The 24,946-nt window shown below is 44.3% G+C and overlaps 1 protein-coding gene and 1 pseudogene across 2 annotated transcripts; one reads left to right on the top strand and one right to left on the bottom strand.

The window, feature by feature from the left end:
* Window positions 1-7,368: 7,368 nt before the first annotated feature.
* Window positions 7,369-8,333, top strand: LOC114019249 (annotated as a pseudogene).
* A 5,653-nt stretch (window positions 8,334-13,986) lies between these two features.
* LOC102946960 (olfactory receptor 10A7) lies at window positions 13,987-22,466 on the bottom strand. 2 transcript variants are annotated; one of them, XM_043526808.1, is made up of 2 exons: window positions 22,449-22,466; window positions 13,987-14,898 (listed from the first exon to the last, which is right to left on the bottom strand). In XM_043526808.1, the coding sequence occupies exon 2, from the start codon at window positions 14,890-14,892 to the stop codon at window positions 13,987-13,989; it is 906 nt and encodes a 301-aa protein (XP_043382743.1). In that variant the 5' UTR covers window positions 14,893-14,898; window positions 22,449-22,466. The 2 variants fall into 2 exon arrangements, with proteins under 2 accessions (XP_043382743.1, XP_007070671.1); XM_007070609.2 differs by lacking the exon at window positions 22,449-22,466 and having other exon boundaries at window positions 13,987-14,925.
* Window positions 22,467-24,946: the final 2,480 nt, after the last annotated feature.

Raw genomic sequence — 24,946 nt, 5'->3', positions numbered from 1 at the left:
TTAACTATCTTTAGAGTAAGAAAGTTTTTCCCTAATATCCAACCTAAATCTCCCTTGCTGCTCATTAAGCCTATTACTTCAGATCCTTTGAAAGTAGGACAAGAAGAACAATTGATCCCCGTCCTCTTTACAACAGCCTCTAATGTATTTGAAGACTGTTATTGGGTCCCTCCTCAGTCTTTTCTCAAGACGAAACATGCCCCGTTTATTTATCCATTTGACATAGGTCAGGGTTTCTAAACCTTTTACAATTTGTGTTGCTCTCCTCTGGACTCTCCCTAACTTATCCGAGTTACCTAAAGGGTGACGCCGAGAACCGCACCCAGTGTTCCAGCTGAGGTCTCATCAGTGCCAAGCAGAACCAGACAGTTACCTCCTTTTGTCTTCCAGGTAGCACTCCTGTTAACACACCCCAGAACTGTTTGCCATTTTTGCAACGGCATCATAGCAGACGGTAGGAGACAGTCCCCGCTCCAAAAAGCGTACTGTCCAAATAGACAAGACAGACAAAGGATGGCAGGGAGAACAGATGGGAAGTGGCCAAGGTACCAAAGCAGACTATTGGGAAAGCCAAAAATAGAACACTTCTTTGCAGCGTGCCACAGCCATGGGACCATGCACAGATGGCACTAACCCACCATTGTAAAGTGCATTGTTCTTTGTGAGTGAACAGTGCTACAGAGCAGGTAACTGGGGTGCTTCCGGGGGCACCTTGCTGCCACCTGACTCTAGCTTTTGGAAGCCTCATCTGTTCTCGCCAGGGCTTGGTCCCCCATCCCCTCCAGCCATGTGCAATATAAACACTCCCCTCCAGGCCCTTTCTCCCTCACTACAGGTCAGCGATAAGCACACACCACCTCCCCAGCCCTCTGAGCATCCCTGTGCAGTGACCAGCCTCTCTTCCTCTGGATACCCACAGAATTCACAGACCTGCTGCTCCCAGAGAAACAGCAAACCCCAGCTTGCTAGTTTCCCTTCCCCATTCAACACACAGCACTTAGATATAGTTATCGTGAAAACGAGCAAGAGCTTATTTAGCAAAGAGTAGAGGTTTAAATGATAGCAAGTAGAAGTCGTGGGAAGGGTTACATGTGCAATAAAATCATAACATAACTCCTACAACCTAGCCTTACCTATCTAGTTACTGTCGGGTCTTACAGTATTGCTCACCAGCATTTTTCAGTCAGCTAGGCAGTGATCCTTTTTGCCCGAAATAAACCAGGCTCTCCTCTTTTCCCCTCAGTGAAGAATACTGTCTCTCTCTCTCCGTACATCTCCAGATATATCATCACAGTCCTTAGACCTTCATTCCTAAACTAGTTCCCTGCTGCGATGGCTTCCATTCTGTAGATGTCACAATTTTATGTCAATTTTGCAACCTTGATTATGTGGTGGCTTTGTCTGGAAAAAGACTTCCTCCGTGAGCTAGTGATCTGCTTGTGACCTTGATCATTTTCAGTCTGTTCCCCTGTGCCACCATTTGTCTGGCTTCTCTATTTGGACTGCACACCCTTTGGAGCAAGGACTTATCCTAGCATATGCCATCATACACACCAGACGCTCCTACTCCCTGCCTGAACAGAATCTATTCAAGCCCTGTCATCTCCTGGTGACCTGCTTTTAACTTCAAGGCTGAAGAGCATAATTTCCAGAATAGACACAGAACTTCTCAAATATTATCCAGATAACCCAGTAAGCTACTGGATCTCAGTAGAGACTTTACATGTCCCCCTTTGGTTTATTGTTATGGAAATACCAGACCCCCGGGATCCTGTAAACTGCTACACCCCCGTTATGCTATCTGTTAGTTGGAACCCAAAGGTCCCTGGGCCACAGTAACCATTAGCGATGTCCTTCTATAGAAACTGGGGTAACCTCTTAAATTTAACCTATTGGTCTGAATTTTACTGTGTGGCAGACAGTTCCACAATAAAGTCCCATTAGCAAAATAAAGGCGCCAGACAGTCCTGTTAGCAGAAAGTCTGTCCCGTTAGCAGAAGAAAGGTGCCAGGCAGTGTGATCAAGGGTAGCAGAAGCAGGCTTTGTCCCTGTGTCAGCTAATGACATAGCCAACCTCCATTTCTCTCCCCCCAGATGACGTCTCCCACTTGGACTCCAAGAGCGAAAGAGACCAGCCTGATGTACTTCATTTTCCTCAGGTTTTCTCACCACTCGGACATGCAGATTCTCCTCTTCTCTCTGTTCGTCACGATCTACCTTTTGACCATAGTGGGGAACAGCCTCATTCTTCTCTTCACGATAGTGGACCTGGCCCTCCACACTCCCATGTATTTCTTTATCAGGAACTTGTCCTTCCTGGAGATCTTCTAAACCTCAGTCACCAAGATGCTGTCCAACCTCCTCTCGGAGGATCGATCCATCTCCTTTGCCAGCTGTGCAGCATAGCTGTATTTCCTTCACTTCTTTGGTACAGTCGAGTGTTTCCTTCTTGTTTCCATGTCCTACGACCATTACCTGGCAATCTGCAACCCACTGCACTACACAGCCAAAATGACCAAGGGGGTGTACATTGGGCTGACGCTGATCTGCTGGCTGTGTGGCATCTTCATCCCACTGGGAAACACAGCTGGGTTATTCAGCCTGCCATTCTGTGGGTCTAATCAGATTGACTATTTCTTCTGTGACTTTCCTCCAGTGCTAAAGCTGTATCGTAAATATAAAGGGAAGGGTAACCAACTTTCTGTATACAGTGCTGTAAAATCCCCCCTGGCCAGAGGCAAAATCCTTTCATCTGTAAAGGGTTAAGAAACTAAGGTAACCCCGCTGGCACCTGACCCAAAATGGCCAATGAGGGGACAAGATTCTTTCAAATCTGGAGGTGGAGGCAAAGAGTTTTGTCTGTCTGTGTGATACCTTTGCCGGGAACAAATCAAGGATGCAAGCCTTCCAACTCCTGTAAAGTTAGTAAGTAATCTAGCTAGAAAATGTGTTAGATTTTCTTTTGTTTTTTGGCTTGTAAAATTCGCTGTGCTGGAGGGAATGTATATTCCTGTTTTTCTGTCTTTTTGTAACTTAAGGTTTTGCCTAGAGGGATTCTCTATGTTTTGAATCTGATTACCCTGTAAGGTATTTACCATCCTGATTTTACACAGGTGATTCTTTTACCTTTTCTTTAAATAAAATTCTTCTTTTAAGAACCTGATTGATTTTTCATTGTTCTTAAGATCCAATGGTTTGGGTCTGTGTTCACCTGTACCAATTGGTGAGGATCTTATTATCAAGCCTTCCCCAGGAAAGGGGGTGTAGGGCTTGGGGGGGATCTTTTTGGGTAAGACATCTCCAAGTGGTCTCTTTCCCTATTCTTTGTTTAAATCGCTTGGTGGTGGCAGCATACTGTTCAGCCTATTTAGGCTGAGATTTTTTTTTAATGTCACCTGTGGTTGTCCATAGCACAGCCATTTTAATGGAAATTGGGCATTCAAATTGCTTAGGCACCTTTCAAAATCTGAGCCTTAGATAGCTTTTGGCCAGGGACTATGTCTGTAGACAATCTGGGACAGTGAAACTCTGATCCCTTAGCATGGTGGGACCCATTAAGAGTTCCTGCAACACAAATAATAAATCATAACAATCTGCAGGGTGATGAAATGATTAGTCTGTATTTTCCAAGCATGCCGGGTGTAAAAGGTTTGGGGCTGTGATCAAGGACACTGTCCTCTGTCATTTGATTCCCCCCATATTCGGGGAAACAAGACTTGGTACATTTTTCTGGAAATAAACAGGATTGCACCAAAGAGAGCAGACTGCAGCATCAATAACTTCCTAACTGAAAGAACCTGCAAGACCCTCAGTTTTTGGCTGTCCACTCAGGACAAAAGGGGTAACATTATAGTGGAGAGCAAGGATCCAGCTTGGAAGCATTCTTTCCAGGAGGGGAGGTGGAGAAGCAGAAAGAGAGAAGGGACAGCTATCTCCCACTCCCACCCCGTCTCTCAAAATGAAAACCAGGTACAATTTACAGTTCACAAAACATTATCACTTTTTCACCATTCCTCTGCCCTCTCCTGGCCCCTTCCTACCCTGCTCTGCCTTTCCCATGTCCTTTCCCTTATCTCTGAGCGCTGCACATGCATCACCCCACACTTCACTCAGACCCTCATTTGCTGACCGACTCAGTTCCCACTGCCAAACCCAGTAGGTATTGCCCACCCTAAATGCTCTAACACCATGAGTCAGATGCCCTCAAAACTCATGAGGCTGATTTAAAAAAAATATGTCTATGGGTTGATTTTATAACAGCAATAAACACTGGTGCACATTTTTGATCATGTCAACTCTGCACCTTACACCAAACATTCCAGGCACCCGGGAATGAGTCAGTAATTTATTTCTTTGCCTATTCATGCTAAAAGAAGTCTCAAGGGAAGTAGAGCTCCTTGCAGACGGTGTCAGATATAAATTCTCTTGCCCATTTTCTTTGTGCACAGGATGCATGTTTGGGAAGCTGATTAATTTGGGGGTTGAGGTTCCAATGTGTTTGTCTGGAGCTCTAGTCCTACAGTATCTGCCCACCATCCCTACAGCAGGGAATATATCTTTTTTTTTTTTTACTAGAACACAATACAGTTCATTCTAACTCAACCTGAAAGACAGGAGGAAGTATATCCCTCTAGATTTCTCCCTAAACATCTGTATCTAAGCCACACACATGACAACTGAGAAATTTGTTTCCATCTCACCATTGCAACAGTCCTCATCAACAAAGATGACCACCAGTGCCAGTTTTATTGCAACCCCAAGAACTGTTTTATTGGGATAAATCCAGATACCAGAGGTAAGAAATATTGACATCTTCTCTGGGGCAATGGATATTTTGTTGCATTTCCTTAAAATGTGTGCCTTGTATAACTATATTTATTTTATTTCTAGGAGTGGTGATAGGAACCCCGGTCATAGACCAATGCCCCATTGTGCTAGCATTGTATAACAGGGGAAGAATTTTTGAAAAAGCCCAGGGAATTTAGGCACTCGTGTTCCATTGAATTTCTTCCGGAGTTGGATGCTTAACTCCCTTCACTTCCTCTGAAAATCACAGCCTACAAACTGAATTTTTAATTGTAATATTTGGAAGCTCAAAGGTTGTGTTAGATGGCAAAAGACTGCCATCATCCTAAAATAATAATTGAGCTAAAACACCCTAAAAATTCCTACAACACAAATTCTGTTCTCTCTTTCATTCCTGGAGCTCTGTCAAATTCTTTCTCTCCTTCAGAGGAATTCTTCCCATGCCAAGTCAGTTCCATTGAATACCACTGAGTTCCTGCAGTGAAGGCACCCTCCTTTTCAGATGAGCAGGATGGACTGGCCAGGAGCTAGCCTATCTAAACAGTGCCTATGAAAATCACTAGTGACATTCTGTCTGGTGAGGGTACTAATAAGGGACCTAGAAAACTTGGGTTCCCGCCTCTGCTCTCCTGTAGATTTGTCAGATGCTTGGTTAGCTGATTCTTACTTATGTGCTCGTGATCTAACTAATCACCACATTTGGGCCTGAGAAGAAATTTCCCCCTCAGGTCAGATTGACTGTCATTTGGGAATTTCACTTTCCTCTGCAGCATGTGGGTGCAGGTCGTTTACTGGGATCCTCTGGTTATATCTTCTTTAATAGTTCCCTGCCATTTCAGGGGCCTTGGGCATGGGGGGCACCTTGGTCCCTCCTTTTTTCTACCTAGTCTCCCAAAGGCTGTGATAAGAACATAAGAATGGCCATACTTGGTCAGACCAAAGGTCCATCTAGCCCAGTATCCTGTCTTCTGACAGTGGCCAATGCCGGGTGCCCCAGAGGGAATGAACAGAACAGGTAATCATCAAGTGATCCACACCCTGCCGACCACTCCCAGTTTCTGGCAAACAAGAGGCTAGGGACACCCTTCCCACCCTGGCTAATAGCCATTGATGGACCTATCTGCCATGAATGTATCTAGTTCTTTTTTGAACCCTGTTATAATCTTGGCCTTCACAACATTCTCTGAAAAAGAGTTCCACAGGTTGACTGTGCATTGTGTGAAGAAATATTTCCTTTTATTTATTTTAAGCCTGCTGCCTATTAACTTCATTTGGTGACCCCTAGTTCTTCTGTTATGAGAAGGAGTAAATAGCACTTCTTTATTTACTTTCTCCACAGCAATCATGATTTTATAGACCTCTATCATATTCCCCACCCCCACTAGTCATCTCTTTTCCAAGCTGAAAAGTCCCAGTCTTATTAATCTCTCCTCATACGGAAGCCATTCCATACCCCTAATCATTTTTGTTGTCCTTTTCTGAACCTTTTCAATTCCAATATTCTTTTTTGAGATGGGGCGACCACATCTGCAAGCAGTAATCAAGATGTGGGTACACCATGGATTTATAGACAGGCATTTTGATATTTTCTGTCTTATTATCTATCCCTTTCCTAATGATTTCCCTAATGATACTTCGTCTAATTCTGTCATTGGGTTTAGTGTGCGGGTGCTGGGTGGTGCTGGTGTCCTGTGATCAGCAGGAGGTCAGACCAGATGATCTGGTGGTCCCTTCTGGCCTTAAACTCTATGACCCCATGCCCCTGGACATGTCACTTATCCTCTCTGCGTATGTCTACACTGCACTCTAAGCCCAAGTTCTATTCTGATTTGAGCCCCATCCTGGCTTCCATCCGCTTCCAAACCAGTCTGATTCAGCTCAGCAAGCACTCATAACCTGGGTCCTAGGCATCTGCTAGGGTGGGTGGGTCAGAGCATTAAATCCTGCCATGACTCAGGACCAAGCCCTGTCATTTTGCAATGTGAACGCAACTCAAGCCAAAGTCCCGAGTCAGAAGGTCTATGGAGTGCCCTATGGATGCGCTGGCATGGCTGTGAGACCCTACTCTGGCAACTGTAAACCCAGGCTTACAATGCAGTGTGTACGCTCAAGCATGAGCTTGGAAACAATGACTCCATGAAATGGGGTCCACAGATCCGGATTTGCAATGCACTTAGACATACCCTGAGTACCTCAGTTTCCCACCTGTACAATGCAGATAATAGCACTGTCCTGCCTCACAGGTGTGGAGGATCAATTCCTCAAAGATGAAGAGGTGCTCCAAAGCTGTGGTAATGGGGGGGGGGGGGGGGGGGGGGGGCTGATCAGTACCTTCGACTTTTTTGCAGTGGTGTTGTAGCTGTGTTGGTCCCAGGAAATGAGAGAGACAAGGTGGGTGAGGTCATTTTTTTTTATTGGGCCCACTTCTATTGGAGTAGCTTGAAAGCTTGTCTCTCTCATCAACAGGAGCTGGCTCAATAAAAGAGATCAACTCACCCACCTTGTCTCTCAGATAGCTAATTATGTTTATTCCCTTTTTTTCCCTTTACTCCCTCAGACAAAATGAACAGGACTGGAGAAGGCAACCAAACTTCTATACCCCAGGAGTTCATCCTGTTGGGACTCTCCAGTCATCCAGAGGTCCGGCTGGCTCTGTTTGTGGTGTTCCTCGCTCTCTACCTGGTAACCCTGCTTGGGAAGCTCCTCACCATTCTCCTGGTTGGGTCTGACCCTCTCCTCCACACCCGCATGTATTTTTTTCTCACCAACCTGTCTCTCCTGGAGGTCAGCTATACTTCGAGCTTCCTGCCCCAGATGCTGGCCCACCTCCTGGCAGAGCACAGAGACATCTCGATGGCCCGTTGCATGGCCCAGATGTACCTCTTCCTCGCCTTTGGCATAAAGGAGTGCTTCCTCCTCACTGTTATGTCATATGACAGGTACGTCGCCATCTGCCTCCCACTGCACTACCCACTACTCATGGTCAAGAGGGGTGCATTGCCATGGTGGCCACTTCCTGGGCAGGCGGTTTCCTAGTTTCCGCCATCAACACCGCGTCCACCTTCCAGCTGTCTTTCTGCAGGCACCGGGAGATAGACCATTTCCTCTGTGAAATGCTGGCCATGGTGAGTTTGGCCTGTGCTGGGAAGGACCAGGCATAAATAATCATGTCCGTGAGCTGTGTATTCACGCTGGTCTGCCCGCTTTCCTTAGTAGTCCTCCCTTACGCTCACATCCTTGACACTGTCTTGAACATCCCCTCCACTGCAGGAAGGCATAAAGCCTTTTTCACCTGCTCTTCCCACTTGGTTGTGGTCAGCCTGTTCTTTGGGACAGCAATTTCGATGTAACTGAGACCCAGGTCTAGCGCCTCCATGGGGAAGCTCAAAACAAGCCCTGTCTTCTACATCACTGTCACCCCAGTGCTCAACCCCCTCATATACAGCCTGAGGAACAAGGAGGTGATATGCACCCTGAGGAAAATGATGGGTAAGGATGTAGGGGTACAGGCCTTGCCTGAACAATGAAAGAAAACAGACGTAAGGAAACAGGTTAACAATGGGCAAAGCAGGAATTCACAAGTGGCCTTGTAAATAATATGTACCTCATAGATAAAGAAATAGTAAGAAGAAGAGTAAATGTGTGATCTTGCAGCTGCAGCTTTGCTTACTAGCACATTTTCTAGTGCATGGATAGTTCACGATCCATCCAGGGATCGGTCCACACAATTAGTAAGCCAATCATGAAGTCTGTGATGTAATGTAGAATGTAATGCACATGTGTTAGTCTGTTTTAGAATATGTATATAATCTGATATACAATTATGTCCTTTGGAGTTGTGGTGCACCTAACCCACCCCTATACCTGAACCTGATCACCTCAGGTGTAGCTTTATGAAATGCCACTAAAGACACCGCAATGCTGTGTCCAGATTTGAACCGAGTTTTTTGGATTCTAGAGAACTGGATAAACTGTTCCCCTCCAGAACTGGATAAGATGTTCTGGATAAACTGAGTGAATGGACAAGGAGTTAGAGGGAATCCCAACAGTAGGGAGGTAGAGGTCTCTGTTATTTCAGATCCTGACAGTGAGTGACAGATCATGGGGCCATCCCGTTTGGAATCCAGACTCCTGCTCTGCTGCATCAGAACAATGGTCCATCCATCCCTGCATCCCTTCTGCACAGGGGACCAGAACAATTGTCCCTCTAGTACTGTAATCTTTCTATTTTCTGGACCAGATCAATAGTCCATCCATTCCTTTATCCCTTCTACAGTCTGGACCAGAACAATTGTCCATCTAGTCCTGTATCCCGTCTACATACTTGATCAGATTAATGGTTGATCCACTCCTTTATGTTTTCTATTAATAGAAAAAACCATTGGTTCATCCTGTCCCTATTCACTGCAGCTGATCAATGGTCCATCTGTTCCTATATTCATACTACATACCTGCTTAAAAACCAGTTGTCCATCTAGTCTTGGTTTCTTCCTATGTAACAGATCAGAACGGCCCCAGTCTCTCTGCATCCTTTCTAAATGTGGGGTTAGACAGCTGGTCCCTCTAGTCCTGTATCCCTTCTAGATACTAAATTAGACCAAAGGTCCTTTCTGTTCAGAGATTTTTCTCCAGGCATTCAACATTTACAAGGGTTGTTACACATACAAACAAATCAAAACACATCATTTGAGCCATGCTGGAGGCATGTGTTGGACTAGTTCTTTTCACTGCCAGTTGGGAAGGGAAAGAGGGACAGTAGCAGATGATTCAGAGGAACTGAAAGGCTGGAAAGTCTGCTCAATTGCTGCTATTACATGACTGTGTGTGGACTCAGTTACAATATCTCCAGTGCTCTCCATGCCACAGCTCAGAAAATGTACCAATTCACTGTTTTCAGGAGCTGTCAAGGTTCCTTCCCACTCTGAACTCTAGGGTACAGGTGTGGGGACCTGCATGAAAGACCCCCTAATCTTATTCTTACCAGCTTAGGTTAAAAACTTCCTCAAGGTATGAACTTTGCCTTGTCCTTGAACCGTATGCTGCCACCACCAAGCGTCTTACACAAAGACCAGGGAAAGAGCCCACTTGGAGACGTCTTCCCACAAAATATCCCCCCAAGTCCTACACCCCCTTTCCTGGGGAAGGCTTGATAATAAGATCCTCACCAATTGGTACAGGTGAACACAGACCCAAACCATTGGATCTTAAGAACAATGAAAAATCAATCAGGTTCTTAAAAGAAGAATTTTAATTAAAGAAAAAGTAAAAGAATCACCTGTGTAAAATCAGGATGGTAAATACCTTACAGGGTAATCAGATTCAAAACATAGAGAATCCCTCTAGGCAAAACCTTAAGTTACAAAAAGACAGAAAAACAGGAATATACATTCCCTCCAGCACAGCTTATTTTAAGAGCCATTAAACAAAAGAAAATATAATGCATTTTCTAGCTAGATTACTTACTAACTTTACAGGAGTTGGAAGGCTTGCATCCTTGATCTGTTCCCTCCAAAAGCATCACACAGACAGACCAAACCCTTTGTTCCCCGCCCCCCCTCCATATTTGAAAGAATCTTGACCCCTCATTGGCCATTTTGGGTCAGGTGCCAGCGGGATTACCTTAGCTTTTTAACCCTTTACAGGTGAAAGGATTTTGCCTCTGGCCAGGAGGGATTTTATACAGAATGTATATAGAGAGGTGGTTACCCTTCCCTTCATATTTATGACAGGAGCCCTTTGTTACTGGAGATAAACTGGTATTGCAGGATATATAGATCTGATATGGGGCGCACGGTGGAAGTTAAAAAGAGTGAGCTACTAGAGAGGGCACTAGACTGGAACTTAAATGTAAAACTGCAAAATTGTTCATTCAGCTTTTTTCAAAGAAGATGTAGGTTCAGCAACTCTGAATCATTTTTCAAATTTGTGTTGTTGTCACCAAATTGTTTCAGGGGGAAAAAAACACAAAACAAATTCCAAATTTTTTACTTTCTTGTTTGTTTTATTTTACTTTGATGTCTGTTATATTAATTTTATATCATATTTATGTACTCTATTTAATATTATACACAGACAATATTTAAGAGTGTTAAATATTATAACATTATAATCAAAACCAAATTATTTTCCGTATCTAAACTAAACAACTTGGCAAAACTTTTCTATGCTTCTGAATCAATTTGGGTGTCACGATCACTTCACATGCACTGATTAATGAACCAACTATCCTGCCATGGACAGTGCTCTGGGACCCTCTCATGCCTGCTATGGGACCTTTAATGTGTCTGTAGCATCAGGGATTGTTTTTTTCCCCATTTCAACATGTCTCTTATTCTCTCTGAGATATACATTAATTTTATAGAGCCGTCATTTCTTTAACACCTTTTACATTCAAATCAAAGTTCATCACTGGTTTCTCATTTACATGTATATCTATATCCTTGTCAAAATCTAAACATAGAGATATAAGCCATGTCTCTGCTGCTGCCCGTCTTACCACAGCTAATTAAGCTCACACGAGCTCGATGAGAGCTAGCATAAGCACGTGTACACGAGCAGGGGAAACACACCCCTACCTCATCATGTAGACATATCCAAAAGGGACCCAATAGACCCAAAGCCAAAAGGGATCACTGTGGTCATCTAGCATGACCTCCAACTTCCCTGAATTAATTTCTCTTTGAACTAGAGAAGAGCTTTTAGAAAAACATCCTGTCTTGATTTAAAAATTGTCAGTGATGGAGAATCTACATTAACCCTTGGTAACGTGTTCCAATGGCTAATTACCCTCACTGTTGAAAACGCACACCTCAGTTCCAGTCTGAATTTGTCTAGCTTCAACTTCCAGTCACTGGATCTTGTCTGAACTTTGTAGGCTATATTGAAGGTATTTATAGGCTGTCATCAATTCATCCCTTACGGCTCTCTTGGATATGCTAAATAGATTGAGCTATTTGAGTCCATTGCCATAAGGCAGGTATTCTAGGCTTTTGTCACCCCCAAATCTCCTCCCTTCAGCACAGCATCCCTAGCGCCATTGTGGGACATTGAGGTCCTCACTGATAGTGTGCGGAGAGAATCCCATTCTGAGTCACCCCCCCCGCCCCCCCCCCCACACACACAGTCACTGCAGCACATTGTCTCCTAGAGGCAGGGTGGGACATGACGGTCAGCATTGACTCAAAGGGGAGAGTGCCCTCAAAGGAGTAAACCACACTCTGCACTCTCTCCAGTCCTTGGGTTGTTCTTTGAGTGTTCCCCATTCAAGAACTCACATAGACCATCCTTGCTTGGTGAGATATCTGATGGTAACACTATGAAGAAAGAAAAGGAGTACTTGTGGCACCTTAGAGACTAACCAATTTATTTGAGCATAAACTTTTGTGAGCTACAGCTCACTTCATCATGAAAGCTTATGCTCTAATAAATTTGTTAGTCTCTAAGGTGCCACAAGTACTCCTTTTCTTTTTACGGATACAGACTACACGGCTGCTACTCTGTAACCTGTCACTATGAAGAAAGAGGTGCTTTGTGAGAATCCATTGCTGTTCTTTTATTGCTTCGTTTTGCTGGTTCTCCAGGATACCCCCCTGGAAAGACCGGAATTAGAATACAAATGGAATAAATATCTCCCAACTTATTCCCAAATACTTGTGCTGATCTTCCTGGTCACACTGTGAGCTTTGCCAGAAGTCATTTCTCTTCTCTGTGCCTGACCCCTTCCCGCCCCCCACCCCTGTATAAAATAGAAGTAATAATACTTATGAATCTCCCAGGAATAACAATATTTATAGTGATCCCATGAGAGAGATCACTGAGCAGGGTCAGGCTGGGTAAGTACTTGGGTGGGAGACCATCCAGATGCAGCTAAAGGATTGTGAAGTTCAATTAGTGTCCGTTAAATTCTTTGAGATCCTAAGACAAAAGTTGCTTTAGGAAGCAAAAAGTATTATAATTCTTTTGGGATCTTAACTTTTCTCATTCTGAAAAGTAGGGTTTCTCATGCTCAGACTGTTCCCTTGAGGTGTATAGTGGAATCACATAAAGCTCTAGGAAGTCCTAATAACTTTATTCTACAAAAGGGTTTAGGGGCAAAACCACACACTATATTCCAGTGTAAACTGGATACCCAAATCCCTTTAAGCAGCTTTGACAATCTCCCCCAAGGTCTCCATCTTGCTCAGTTATCCTGGTTCTCTCTGCCTTACTTGCAAGATGGTCAGAAGGGAAACATCCATGAATCGCAAAGGGGAAGGTATCGGACTGGTCACCCATGTAAGAATTCAGCTCCTAACCTGTGCAATGTTTGCCTCCATCCCACATCTGCAAAATATGGAAAATAATGGCTCCCTTGTATATTTAGGCTGAGATTTGTAAACTCATTTTAATGGGAATTGACATTCAAGTCTCTCTCTGCTTTTAAAATCTCAGACTCTGTCTTGCAAAGGGCCTATCACAATGGGTTCCCTTGATCTCAACTAAGGCCAATAGGATGTAATAATTTGCTGGACAGTGAAATGATTACTTTGTGTTTTCCCAGAGACATTGAATTAGGGGACCCTACAGTATTCTGTGTGGGTAATGCAATGAGAAACCAGCCAGCTCGACAACTGACTGAACTTGGGGACTAAGAGGGGGATCTAACTTACTAGGTAGGAAAGGTAACAACTGGTAAATGTAGACCCAGGTTCATATTTTGTGTTGCTTTTTAACCATTTGTTTCCACCACTCCCTTCTTTAATCCTTATCCTTTCTTACAATAAACCTCCTTTTGGTTTATTGTAAGCACTCACAAGTGCTGTTTGCAAGAGCGCAGGTTTAAGGTAAAATTGGTAAACTGGGATACGTGGCATATTTGGGGGCAGATGATCAGGAATTTCTGTAAGTAGCCAGTGTCAGAGGAATGCTTCAATGGGGATGAGAGACTGGCGTGCATCTGTTGGTAACCTGCAAGTTGAAGTTAGAGCTGATGTAGCCCGGAAGAGAGGGCTTGAGTGGTAGAAAGGCTGGTAGTATCAGATATATCACATGAAAGACTCCCTCTAACCCCCTGCCTTCAGTAATGAGGTGACCAACCATCCTGAGTACCCATAAAACTGTCACAACTCCAGGGAAGACAAGGGAGCGATGTTGCCATTAAACCAGAGTAAACAAGGAGAGGATTGGGCTGTGTTCCTCTATTCACATCTTGAGAAGAAATATATTTGAGGTTATGACCCTCCTCAGGGCTCTATTGATATCTCTGCTTCTCAGGCTGTAGATAATGGGGTTTAATGTGGGTGTCACAACAGAGTAGAGCAGGGCCAGGAATTTGTCACTCTCCGGGGCATAGCTGGACCTGGGGCGCAGGTACATGGCGCTGGCAGAGCCGTAGAACAGAGTGATGACTATGAGGTGAGAGGAGCAGGTGGAGAAGGCTTTGTGTCTGCCCTGGGCCGATGTGATCTTCAGGATGGTGGAGATGATGTGGATATAGGACCCCAGGATCAACAAAGAAGGGATCAGTGCGATTAACATCCCAGCTACAAAGACGGCAATTTCGTTCCTGGCAGTGTCTCCGCAGGCCAGGGTCAAGAGGGGAGGAATGTCACAGAAGAAATGGTTGATCCGGTTGTCCCCACAAAAGGGCAGGGTGAGGACGAATGAGGTCTGACCCAAAGAGAGCAGCAAACCGCTGACCCAGGCGCCAGCCAACAGCTGGACACACAGGCTCTTGTTCATGAGGACCACGTACCGCAGAGGGTTACAGATGGCCAAGACGCGGTCGTACGCCATGGCAGCAAGGAGGAAGCATTCGGTGGTCCCTAGAGAAAGAAGGAAGTACAATTGGGCAGCACAGCCTGTGAAAGAGATCGTTCTGTCCTGAGAAAGCAGGTTCTCCAGCATCTTGGGGACAGTGACTGTGGTGTAGCAGATGTCAACCAAGGACAGGTTGGAGATGAAATAGTACATGGGGGTGTGAAGAGCTAGGTCAAGCCAAACTGTGGCACTGATGAGGATATTCCCCAACAACGACACCATGTACATGATGAAAGTCACCATAAAGAGCAAGTTCTGAAGCTCTGGATGAACGGAAAACCCCACCATCACAAACTCTGTAGTTTGGTTTTTAGCTTCCATGTGCCTGGAGAGAGAAACAAAACTGGGAAAAAATAATGAACACAAACTCTCTTATCCAGTACCACACTGAGTGATTGATGATTATTCTGATGATGATGTTGTTGGTTTATAGTGTGCACACAACATTCTAGGAACATTTCACCAACATTAAAAAAATTGTTCCAGTTCACGGGTTTTGTAAAGGGAAACCGTGACTCATCAATCTATTAGAAATCTTGAGGGTGTCAAAAAATATGTGGATAAGGGTGAGCTAATGGATATAGCATACCTGGAATTTCAGAAAGCTTTTGACAATTTCCCACACCAAAGGCTTTTAAGCAAAGTAAGCAGTCATGGGATAAGAGGGAAGGTCCTCTCCTGGATCAGTAACTGGTTAAAAGACAGGAAATAAAAGGGTAGGAATAAATGGTAGGAATAAATCTCCCCTTATATGGAAGCTGTTGCCTATCCCTTATCATTTTTGTTGCCCTTCTCTGTACCGTTTGCAATTCTAATATATCTTTTTTTTTTTTCAGAGGGAGTGACCAGAACTGTGTTAGGGGGCTTATTCCTTCACCCACTTACCTCCCTGGTCCTTCTCGCATGAACAGAGAGCAACTATACCCAAAGTCCAAAGGTGCAAACAATTTGATGTTTATTGGGGTGAACTTCCAGCAAGCATGATTCCAGTTTCCTTCCTTAGTGTCCCCCTTCCCAGCTCTGACACCACAGAGCCTTACACCTGTGTCCCTGTTCCCATTCCTGCCCTTAGCCAAACATGATTCCAATTTCCTTATCCCCATTCCCTGTTCCCATTTCCCCCTTTAGCAAAACATGATTCCAATTTCCCCACCCCCATTCCCTCTTCCCATTGCCCCCCCAGCCACCCACCCACCCTGACTGACTGCAGACTATATAGTAAAACTTGAGTTCTGCTTAGCTATACCTTAACCAATCATTTTCCTGAAATTTAACTAACCAATCCTAACATATTGTAACATGATTATGTAACCAATTATATCCCACCACCTTAATTAGTTTACACCCAGCAAAATTAATTATACAGCAGACAGGAACAATCACAGAACCAGACAGAGATTATACAGACAAACAATAGCAAAGTGGGAACTATAGTGACAAAACAATACAGAAGTGAGGATTTCACGTCCCAGCTATTGATAAGTGAGTTCTTGCCAGACAGGATGCTATCAAACTAAGTTTCCTTTTACATCTTCTCCTCACTTCCCTTTCTCTGGAGGCGATAGGCATTATCAGGACAGGATTGTATTCCTAACAGCCCAATAGCACCTTCTTTCAATGTGACTAGTTTGGAATGTGAGGATGTGACCAGTCGCTTCCCAGCTTATGGCTGCCTCTGCTGCTTAGCCAAAGGTCTTAGCCTAAGCACAGGGCCTCAGACTGTCACAGTAAGAGAAGGACCTTACACCGGCAGACCGTGATTTTGATTCTTTCTTTTATATCTCTAGAACTAGGTAAGTGATAAGAATACACCTAAATTCTTAGAGTACAGGCATTTACTGACAGGCCTGAATATCTATATCCTAACAAACTGCACATAGTATTCAAGGTCTGGATGTACCATGGATTTATGTAGTGGCATTATGATATTTTCTATCCCTTTCCTAATGGTTCCTAACATTCTGTTAGCTTTTTAAACTACCACTGCACACTGAGTGGATGTTTTCAGAGAACTAGTCACAAGGACACTAAGATCTTTCTTGAGTGGTAATAGCTAATTTAGGTCCCATCATTTTGTATGTATAGTAGGGATTATGTTTTCCAATGTACTTTGCACTTATCAGCATTGAATTTCATCTGCCATTTTGCTGCCCAGTCACCAAGTTTTGTGAGATCCCTTTGCAACTCTTCCCAGTCACCTTTGCTCTTAACTATCTTGAGCAATTTTTTATTGTCTGCAAACTTTGCTTCCTCACTGTTTTCCCCTTTTTCCAGATCACTGATGAATATGTTGAACAAAGTTACGTCTTGCTGAATCATCCTTCCAGATGTAGAGACAATTGTCATGGACCCTTAAAGAATTCCTAAAATATTTATAATGACCACAACCCTGAAGCACTGTTTTGGTACTAGACCTGATTACAATGTACATTTCATTCTGTTAAAAACAATTTGCTTTTCTGTAGCTGTTTCCTTTAACCATCTCAAAGCATTTTATAAACATTAGGCCACCTCACAAAACCTTTCTGGGGTAGGAGAGTCTCTTCTCAAATCTATGCAAAAAGGATCTGGTAAAATCATCTTGCCTCCCTTTCTGTCTAACCATGTCACCCACCTCCCCACCCCTTCAGCTCCATGTTCTATATGGTAGAATGCTGCTTTTAGCCACCTTAACTTAAATGAAAAAAGCACAGAAACAGTTTCCTTACCTTGTCAAATCTTTTTTTAAACTTTCCCTTTATTTTAGTAGTTTACATTTAACACAGTACTGTACTGGGTTTGCTGGAGGGGTTGTTTTTGTTTTTTTTGTCTGAGGTGTGTGGGTGACTAGTGAGTTTGTAACTCTGGTGTTCATAACTCTGGGTTCTATTGTACTATATCAGGTTCAAGCCTCTGTCTGTGTCAGCTTCCAGCATGCTGGCTCTATGTCTCTCTGTCCGCTTCCAGCAGAACTTACCATTTCTCTCCTCCCGATCAGCCGGGGACACCTTTATAACCCTACAGCGTCTTTTAATCTCAGCCCTGTCTTTGGGTAGCTAAAAACATCCCAATCTGGATGGTGCTAGCCAGGTAGGTTCATCCCACAACTGATGTCCCAGCCCATTGTTTGAAGCAGGTACCTGAGAGGGTGATTTATCTGTGTCATTGTTTTACCCTTCTTGGGTTCCTTAACAGACCCCTTCACAGTCTTTTTTTGATGTAACACTGTGCATTCCGTCAGGCAGACATATAGAACTGAACAGGGAAAAACCAAATCATACACAATATTTCTAAGAGTAATACAGACATTTCCCCAGTTTGTCACATGTAGATGATATATAATTGCATCTGTTTAGCCCTCCAGTCTAAATCAACCATAAGCAAGATAGGATTGTATAAAGGACTGATTCTTACCTTGTCCTCAGTGTAGGAAGCAAATAACACCTTGTTACATGGCTAAAAGAAAGGAAGTCTCACCTCTACCATAATGTCCCATAGCGTAGATTAATTCAAGCACAGAAATTTTCTGTGTTACTTTAGCAATCACATAAAAGAAACGTGCATCCTCCAGAATTGTTCTTGATACACATCTACGTCTATATTGCTATCTCCCTCTAGTCATGGAGAAAGACTGAGATCTCTCTCTTGAGAAAGAAAGAAGCTTTTTATAGTTTTACGCTGCACCATCCATAGTATCCCAGCTTTCTCCTGAAAATTCTTGCCATGAAGCTATAGGTCCAAAATACCTGGCTAAGGAAACGATCTGCAGAGCCTTGAAATGGACATCACTGATCCTGTTTGCCTATAGCTGTGTTTACTGTGTAGTTGTAGCTCTGTCAGTCCCAGGATATTAGAGACAGCGTGGGGGAGGTAATATCTTTTATTAGACCAATCTCTACTGTTGAGAGAGAGACAAGCTTTTGAGTCACACAGAAGAAGAGCTCTGTATGACTCGAAAGCTTGTCTCTCTCACCAACAGATGGTGGTCCAATAATAGATATTACCTCACTCACCTGATCTCGCTCTGTGTTTTGTTTTTATCCAAGACTTCCTTCACTTGCTTTTCCTTTCCTACTGTGGGCAGATATCTGCAGCTCTCTGACACACACAGCTCTTGTGTGTAGCAAGGACATTCTGGTTTCTTTATAACCAGTGGGGTTATCATCCTTTAAAAAGCACGTCTCCAGTTTTTCATTGGAGAATCAGACAATTAATGCTGCTTGTTAACACACACTAGTACATAGCACAAATAAAGAGTGGGGTCTAGCCACTGCATCATCTGTCCTACTGGACAGTATGCAGAGCACTAGCATTGAAGGTGGCACCAAACATATGTTGCCAAATCTGAAGCCAAAGAATTTTTCACCTAATGCTGTTGATCAAGCAAGTCAGACACGTACCCCCACCTCCACCCCACTCCCTCTTAAGCAGTGAGCATGAGGCAAGGTCAGCGGCAAGAGTCCTGACACACAAACCAGGAAAAATATCTTCTATGGCAAATCCTCAGCGAAAATACTGAGGACCTTGCTTAACTTCTGGGAGGTCCTTTTTCAAAAGACACCCTGTCAAGGTTCCTTTCCCACTCTGAACTCTAGGGTACAGATGTGGGGACCTGCATGAAAACCTCCAAAGCTTACTTTTACCAGCTTAGGTTAAAACTTCCCCAAGGAACAAACTATTTTGCCTTTTGCCCTTGGACTTTCGCTGCCACCACCAAACGTCTAACTGGTATTATTAGGAAAGAGTCCGTTTGGAAACGTCTTTCCCCCCCAAAATCCTCCCAAACATTACACCCCCCTTTCCTGGGGAAGGCTTGATAAAAATCCTCACCAATTTGCATATGTGACCACAGACCCAAACCCTTGGATCTTAAGAACAATGAAAAAGCATTCAGTTTCTTAAAAGAAGAATTTTAATCGAAGAAAAAGTAAAAAGAATCACCTCTGTAAAATCAGGATGGTAAATACCTTACAGGGTAATCAGATTCAAAACATAGAGAATCCCTCTAGGCAAAACCTTAAGTTACAAAAAGACACAAAAACAGGAATCTACATTCCATTCAGCACAGCTTATTTTTCTCAGCCATTTAAAGAAATCAAAATCTAACGCATATCTAGCTAGATTACTTACTAAGTTCTAAGACTCCATTCCTGTTCTGCCTCCGGCAAAAGCATCACACAGACAGAGAGAGAGGCTTTGTTTCTCCATCCCGCAGCTTTTGAAAGTATCTTGTCTCCTCATTGGTCATTTTGGTCAGGTGCCAGCGAGGTTATCCTAGCTTCTTAACCCTTTACAGGTGAAAGGGTTTTTCCTCTGGCCAGGAGGGATTTTAAAGGTGTTTACCCTTCCCTTTGTATTTATGACACACCCGTGCTGAGACGCATCCTGACAAATATTCTGGATTTGCAAGTCCATCTAGATCCATCTGGATCGGGTTTTATATTTCATTCAGCCTTTTCCCAGGCAAAGCTTCCATTTCAGTTGGTCCTTATGAGGTCCTTCTTTATTCTGTACTCAAGCAAACCACCTATTGACATCCATGGAGCAAAAATGCCCATTGAAGGCATTAGACAAAAACTCCCATTGAAATCAAGGGATCAAAATACCCACTGAAGCCACTGCCCAACTCTCCTACTTAAATGAATGGCTCAAAATGCCCACTGAACTCAATGGACTAAAATCTCCCTTGAGGTCAGTGGATCCAAACACCCATTTAATACATTGGGAGATGACTGAGAAAAAGCTAAGAAGGGACTTCAGAATTCCGCCCATTGGATGGCAAGTTCTTGGCACACCTCAGGATTTAGCCCTTTGTCTGAGGCCTGGTCTATGCTACAGAGTTAGGTCTATGAAAGGCAGCTTATGTTGACCTAACCATGGATGGTTTCAGAGTAGCAGCCATGTTAGTCTGTATTCGCAAAAAGAAAATGAGTACTTGTGGCACCTTAGAGACTAACCAATTTATTTGAGCATAAGCTTTCGTGAGTAGCTCACGAAAGCTTATGCTCAAATAAATTGGTTAGTCTCTAAGGTGCCACAAGTACTCCTTTTCTTCTAACCATGGATGTGTCTAAACTTAAATTTCACTGCCACCAATGTAACTGCCCTTCTATGCCAACTGAGTAACTCCACCTCCATGAGAGGCATAGAGTCAATGTCAATATAGTTAGGTTGATGTGGTGTCTATACAGACACTGTGTTGCTTACATCAACTGTTACTGGCTTTCAGAAGCCATCCCACAATGCCCCACACTGACAGTACAATCGGCACAAGCGCTTCTGGTGAGGATGTGCACCGCCGACACAAGGCGCATAGCATAGACACCCAAAAGCTATTTAATTACTTGTGGCAGCTGTATGCTAACGTTTCACAGACTCACAGGACTTGTTCTCTCTCTCTGCTCCATACAATCCCTGTAGAAACCCCCTTCAGTGTGACAGCCCTTCTCAGGGATTCACTCTCTCTCAGCCTCCCGGAACTGCACCTCTCTGAGCCTTCAGCAAGCCCGTCTCTCACCATGGATCCCCTCAGGGAGACCACTTGCTCTGGCTCCCTGGGGCCTCAACACCCAGAGGGAATAATGTAACCCTGATCTCTAGCCTGCAGTGACTCTCAGCCAGCGTAAAACAGGAGGGTTTATTGATTGTCTGAACACAGCATAGGAGCTTCCCAGGGCCCTGGAGCCCGGCTAGTCTCAGCACAGTTCAATTGGCTCTCTTCCAATCCTGATGGGCTCAGACTACTCTCCCTGTTCCCAGTCCAGCAGCCCCCTCCTTCCAGCAGATCATCCTATATCATCTCCCTCAACAGCCCCTCCTCTGTCCTCTGTCTTCCCTACAGGTAAATAGGCTGCCTGGGCCTCCTCTCTTCCATCCTTTGTTCCCCCACTTGCTGGAACCAGCTGGTCAGGTCACCAGGATCCTCTCTCCTCAGCCCTTTGTCCTCCCACTGGACAGAACTGGCTGCCTTCCAAGTTGGGTAAGATCTCCCATAATTTTGACATAATTTTGTAGTGTGGACATGCCCTGAGAGAGGTGTGAGTACCTTTCGGTACTATCATACACCCCTGTTTTACCCAATGGAAAATCTGACCATGGACCCTTACATTGTTTCATAAGTTCCTATCTTTGTCCCCACCTGTCTCAAGCTCTGTATTCTTTCAGCAGTGGGTAGTCACAGACCTGTTTCTATTTTCAGCTCACCTAATTGCATGGTGCTGTGTCTAATATGTGGATTTCTCTTTAATATTTCCTAGTTAATATGAACACTAGGTTGCATTCCATCAGCAACTGGGGTAGCACCACCTCCGCACCCTAGCTGTGCTACATTTGGGCCAGGGGCAGAGTTACTAATTCCAGTTGGGATCATTTGGTCCAGGAGAGTCATCATACCTCCACACTTATTAAGGAAATGGTTATTTTTAATATTCAAATTGAAAGCCACATGCAGGTCTAGAAAACATGACCTCTGAGGAAAGATTGAAGAAAATGGATTTGTTTAGTGAGGAGAAGAGAAGCATTAGGGGAACATGATAACAGTTTTCAAGTACATAAAAGGTTGCTACAAAGAGGGGGGAGAAAAATTGTTCTTATTAATGTCTGAGGATAGGACAAGAAGCAATGGGCTTAAATTGTAGCAAGGACGGTTTAGGTTGGACATTAGGAAAAACTTCTTGTCAGGGTGGTTAAGCACTGGAATAAATTGCTTAGGGAAGTTGTGGAATCTGCATCATTGGAAGTTTTTAAGAACAGGTTGGACAGACATCTGTCAGTGATGGTCTAGATCAGGGGTGGCCAACCTGTGGCTCTGGAGCCACATGCGGCTCTTCAGAAGTTAGTATGCAGCTCCTTATATAGACACCAACTCCGGGGCTGGAGCTAGAGGAGCCAACTTTCCCATGTGCCAGGGAGTGCTCACTGCTCAACCCCTGGCTCTGCCACAGGGCCTGCCCCTACTCCACCCCTTCCCGCTCCTTCCCCTGAGCCTGCCGTGCCCTCACTCCTCCCACTTCCCCCCCCAGAGCCTCCTGCATGCCATGAAACAGCTGATCAGGAGGTTTGGGGAGGGAGGGGGAGGCTCTGATTGGTGGGGCTGCCGGTAGGTGGAAGGCACGGTTGGGGGGAAGGCTGATGGGCTGTTGTTGATGTATTACTGTGGCTCTTTGGCAATGTACACTGGTAAATTCTGGCTCCTTCTCAGGCTCAGGTTGGCCACCCCTGGTCTAGATAATACTTAATCCTGCCATAAGTGCAGGGGACTAGACCAGATGACCTCTCAAGGTCCCTTCCAGTCCTATGATTCTATGCATGAAGAAATTTTTCTTCAAAGTTGGTAGGCTGGAACAGGTGCTGGGGTAGAGTTTGGTAGAAAATTTGGAGTCATGTGATCCAGAGGTTCCCAGTATGCAGCTCTCTACAATATGAACATCTTTTCAATGTTCTGACAGCTCTAAAATCTGCAGGCATAGTGAGATTATCTGGGAGAGTGCTATGCCACAACAGGGGCAAGGGTATAAGTCCTGATGCAAATTTTGGGTCATTTGGTCAAGGGGTTCATCAGATACATCCTCCCCTCCCCCCAGTGAACCGATCTTAATACTTGTGTTGTTCTAAACATGACACACATTGCAATAGCACAGTGGTCTTGAAAACTGGTATTCCATCATATGGGCTGTGGCAGACTTTGAAAAGGAGAAGACGTGTTGAGATGAATGAGTCACTTCACATCTCCCAGAGCCACTGTGTGTTCTGAATGGGCTGAGAACATCCCATTGAGATGAATGGGCCACTTCACACCTCTGTGATCCTCCTATGCTGCAGAGGGGTGGGCAGAGCCCCTACCATCCACATGAGATCCTGAAGTGGAGTATGGAGTCTGGGGGTTCCCCTCCCTTCCCCCTTGCTAAATCCTGCTGGTAGATGTGCTACTCATAGCCCATTGCTTACCATCTTCTTTCCTCCCATCCTGATCATAGAATCATAGAATATCAGCGTTGGAAGGGACCTCAGAAGGTCATCTAGTCCAACCCCCTGCTCAAAGCAGGACCAATCGCCAACTAAATCATCCCAGCCAGGGCTTTGTCAAGCCTGACCTTAAAAATATCTAAGGAAGGAGTCAAGGTTCCTTCCCCACTCTGAACTCTAGGGTACAGATGTGGGGACCTGCATGAAAACCTCCTAAGCTTACTTTCACCAGCTTAGGTTAAAACTTCCCCAAGGTACAAATTAATTTTACCATTTGCCCCTGGATTTCCACTGCCACCACCAAACTTTATCTGGGTTTACTGGAAAACGTAGTTTGGACACGTCTTTCCCCCCAAAATCCTCCCAACCCTTGCACCCCACTTCCTGGGGAAGGTTTGGTAAAAATCCTCACCAATTTGCATAGGTGACCACAGACCCAAACCCTTGGATCTTAGAACAATGAAAAAGCATTCAGTTTTCTTACAAGAAGACTTTTAATAGAAGTAAAGGAATCACCTCTGTAAAATCAGGATGGTAGATACCTTACAGGATAATTAGATTCAAAACACAGAGAATCCCTCTAGGCAAAACCTTAAGTTACAAAAAAGACACACAGACAGGGATAGTCATTCTATTCAGCATAGCTCTTTTCTCAGCCATTTAAAGAAATCATAATTTAACACATACCTAGCTAGATTACTTACTAAAAGTTCTAAGACTCCATTCCTGTTCTGTCCCCGACAAAAGCAGCATACAGACAGACACTGACCCTTTGTTTTTCTCCCTCCTCCCAGCTTTTTGAAAGTATCTTGTCTCCTCATTGGTCATTTTGGTCAGGTGCCAGCGAGGTTACCTTTAGCTTCTTAACCCTTTACAGGTGAGAGGATTTTTCCTCTGGCCAGGAGGGATTTTAAAGGGGTTTACCCTTCCCTTTATATTTAAGACAGAAGGAGATTCCACCACCTCCCTAGGTAACGCATTCCAGTGTTTCACTACCCTCCTAGTGAAAAAGTTTTTCCTAATATCCAACCTAAACCTCCCCCACTGCAACATGAGACCATTACTACTCGTTCTGTCATCTGCTACCACTGAGAACAGTCTAGAGCCATCCTCTTTCGAACCCCCTTTCAGGTAGTTGAAAGTGGCTATCAAATCCCCCCTCATTCTTCTCTTCTGAAGACTAAACATCCCCAGTTCCCTCAGCCTCTCCTCATAAGTCATGTGTTCCAGTCCCCTCATCATTTTTGTTGCCCTCCGCTGGACTCTTTCCAATTTTTCCACATCCTTCTTGTAGTGTGGGGCCCAAAACTGGACACAGTACTCCAGATGAGGCCTCACCAATGTCGAATAGAGGGGAATGATCAAGTCCCTCCATCTGCTGGCAATTCCCCTACTTATA

The sequence above is a fragment of the Chelonia mydas genome, chromosome 13 (assembly GCF_015237465.2).
Source record: "Chelonia mydas isolate rCheMyd1 chromosome 13, rCheMyd1.pri.v2, whole genome shotgun sequence".
Classification (NCBI taxonomy): Eukaryota; Metazoa; Chordata; order Testudines; family Cheloniidae; genus Chelonia; species Chelonia mydas.
This window is presented reverse-complemented; position numbering and strand designations above follow the sequence as displayed.

Coding starts and splice junctions, on each gene's coding strand:
- LOC102946960 (XM_007070609.2), bottom strand. CDS start 14,925: ATGGAAGCTAAAAACCAAACTACAGAGTTTGTGATGGTGGGGTTTTCC.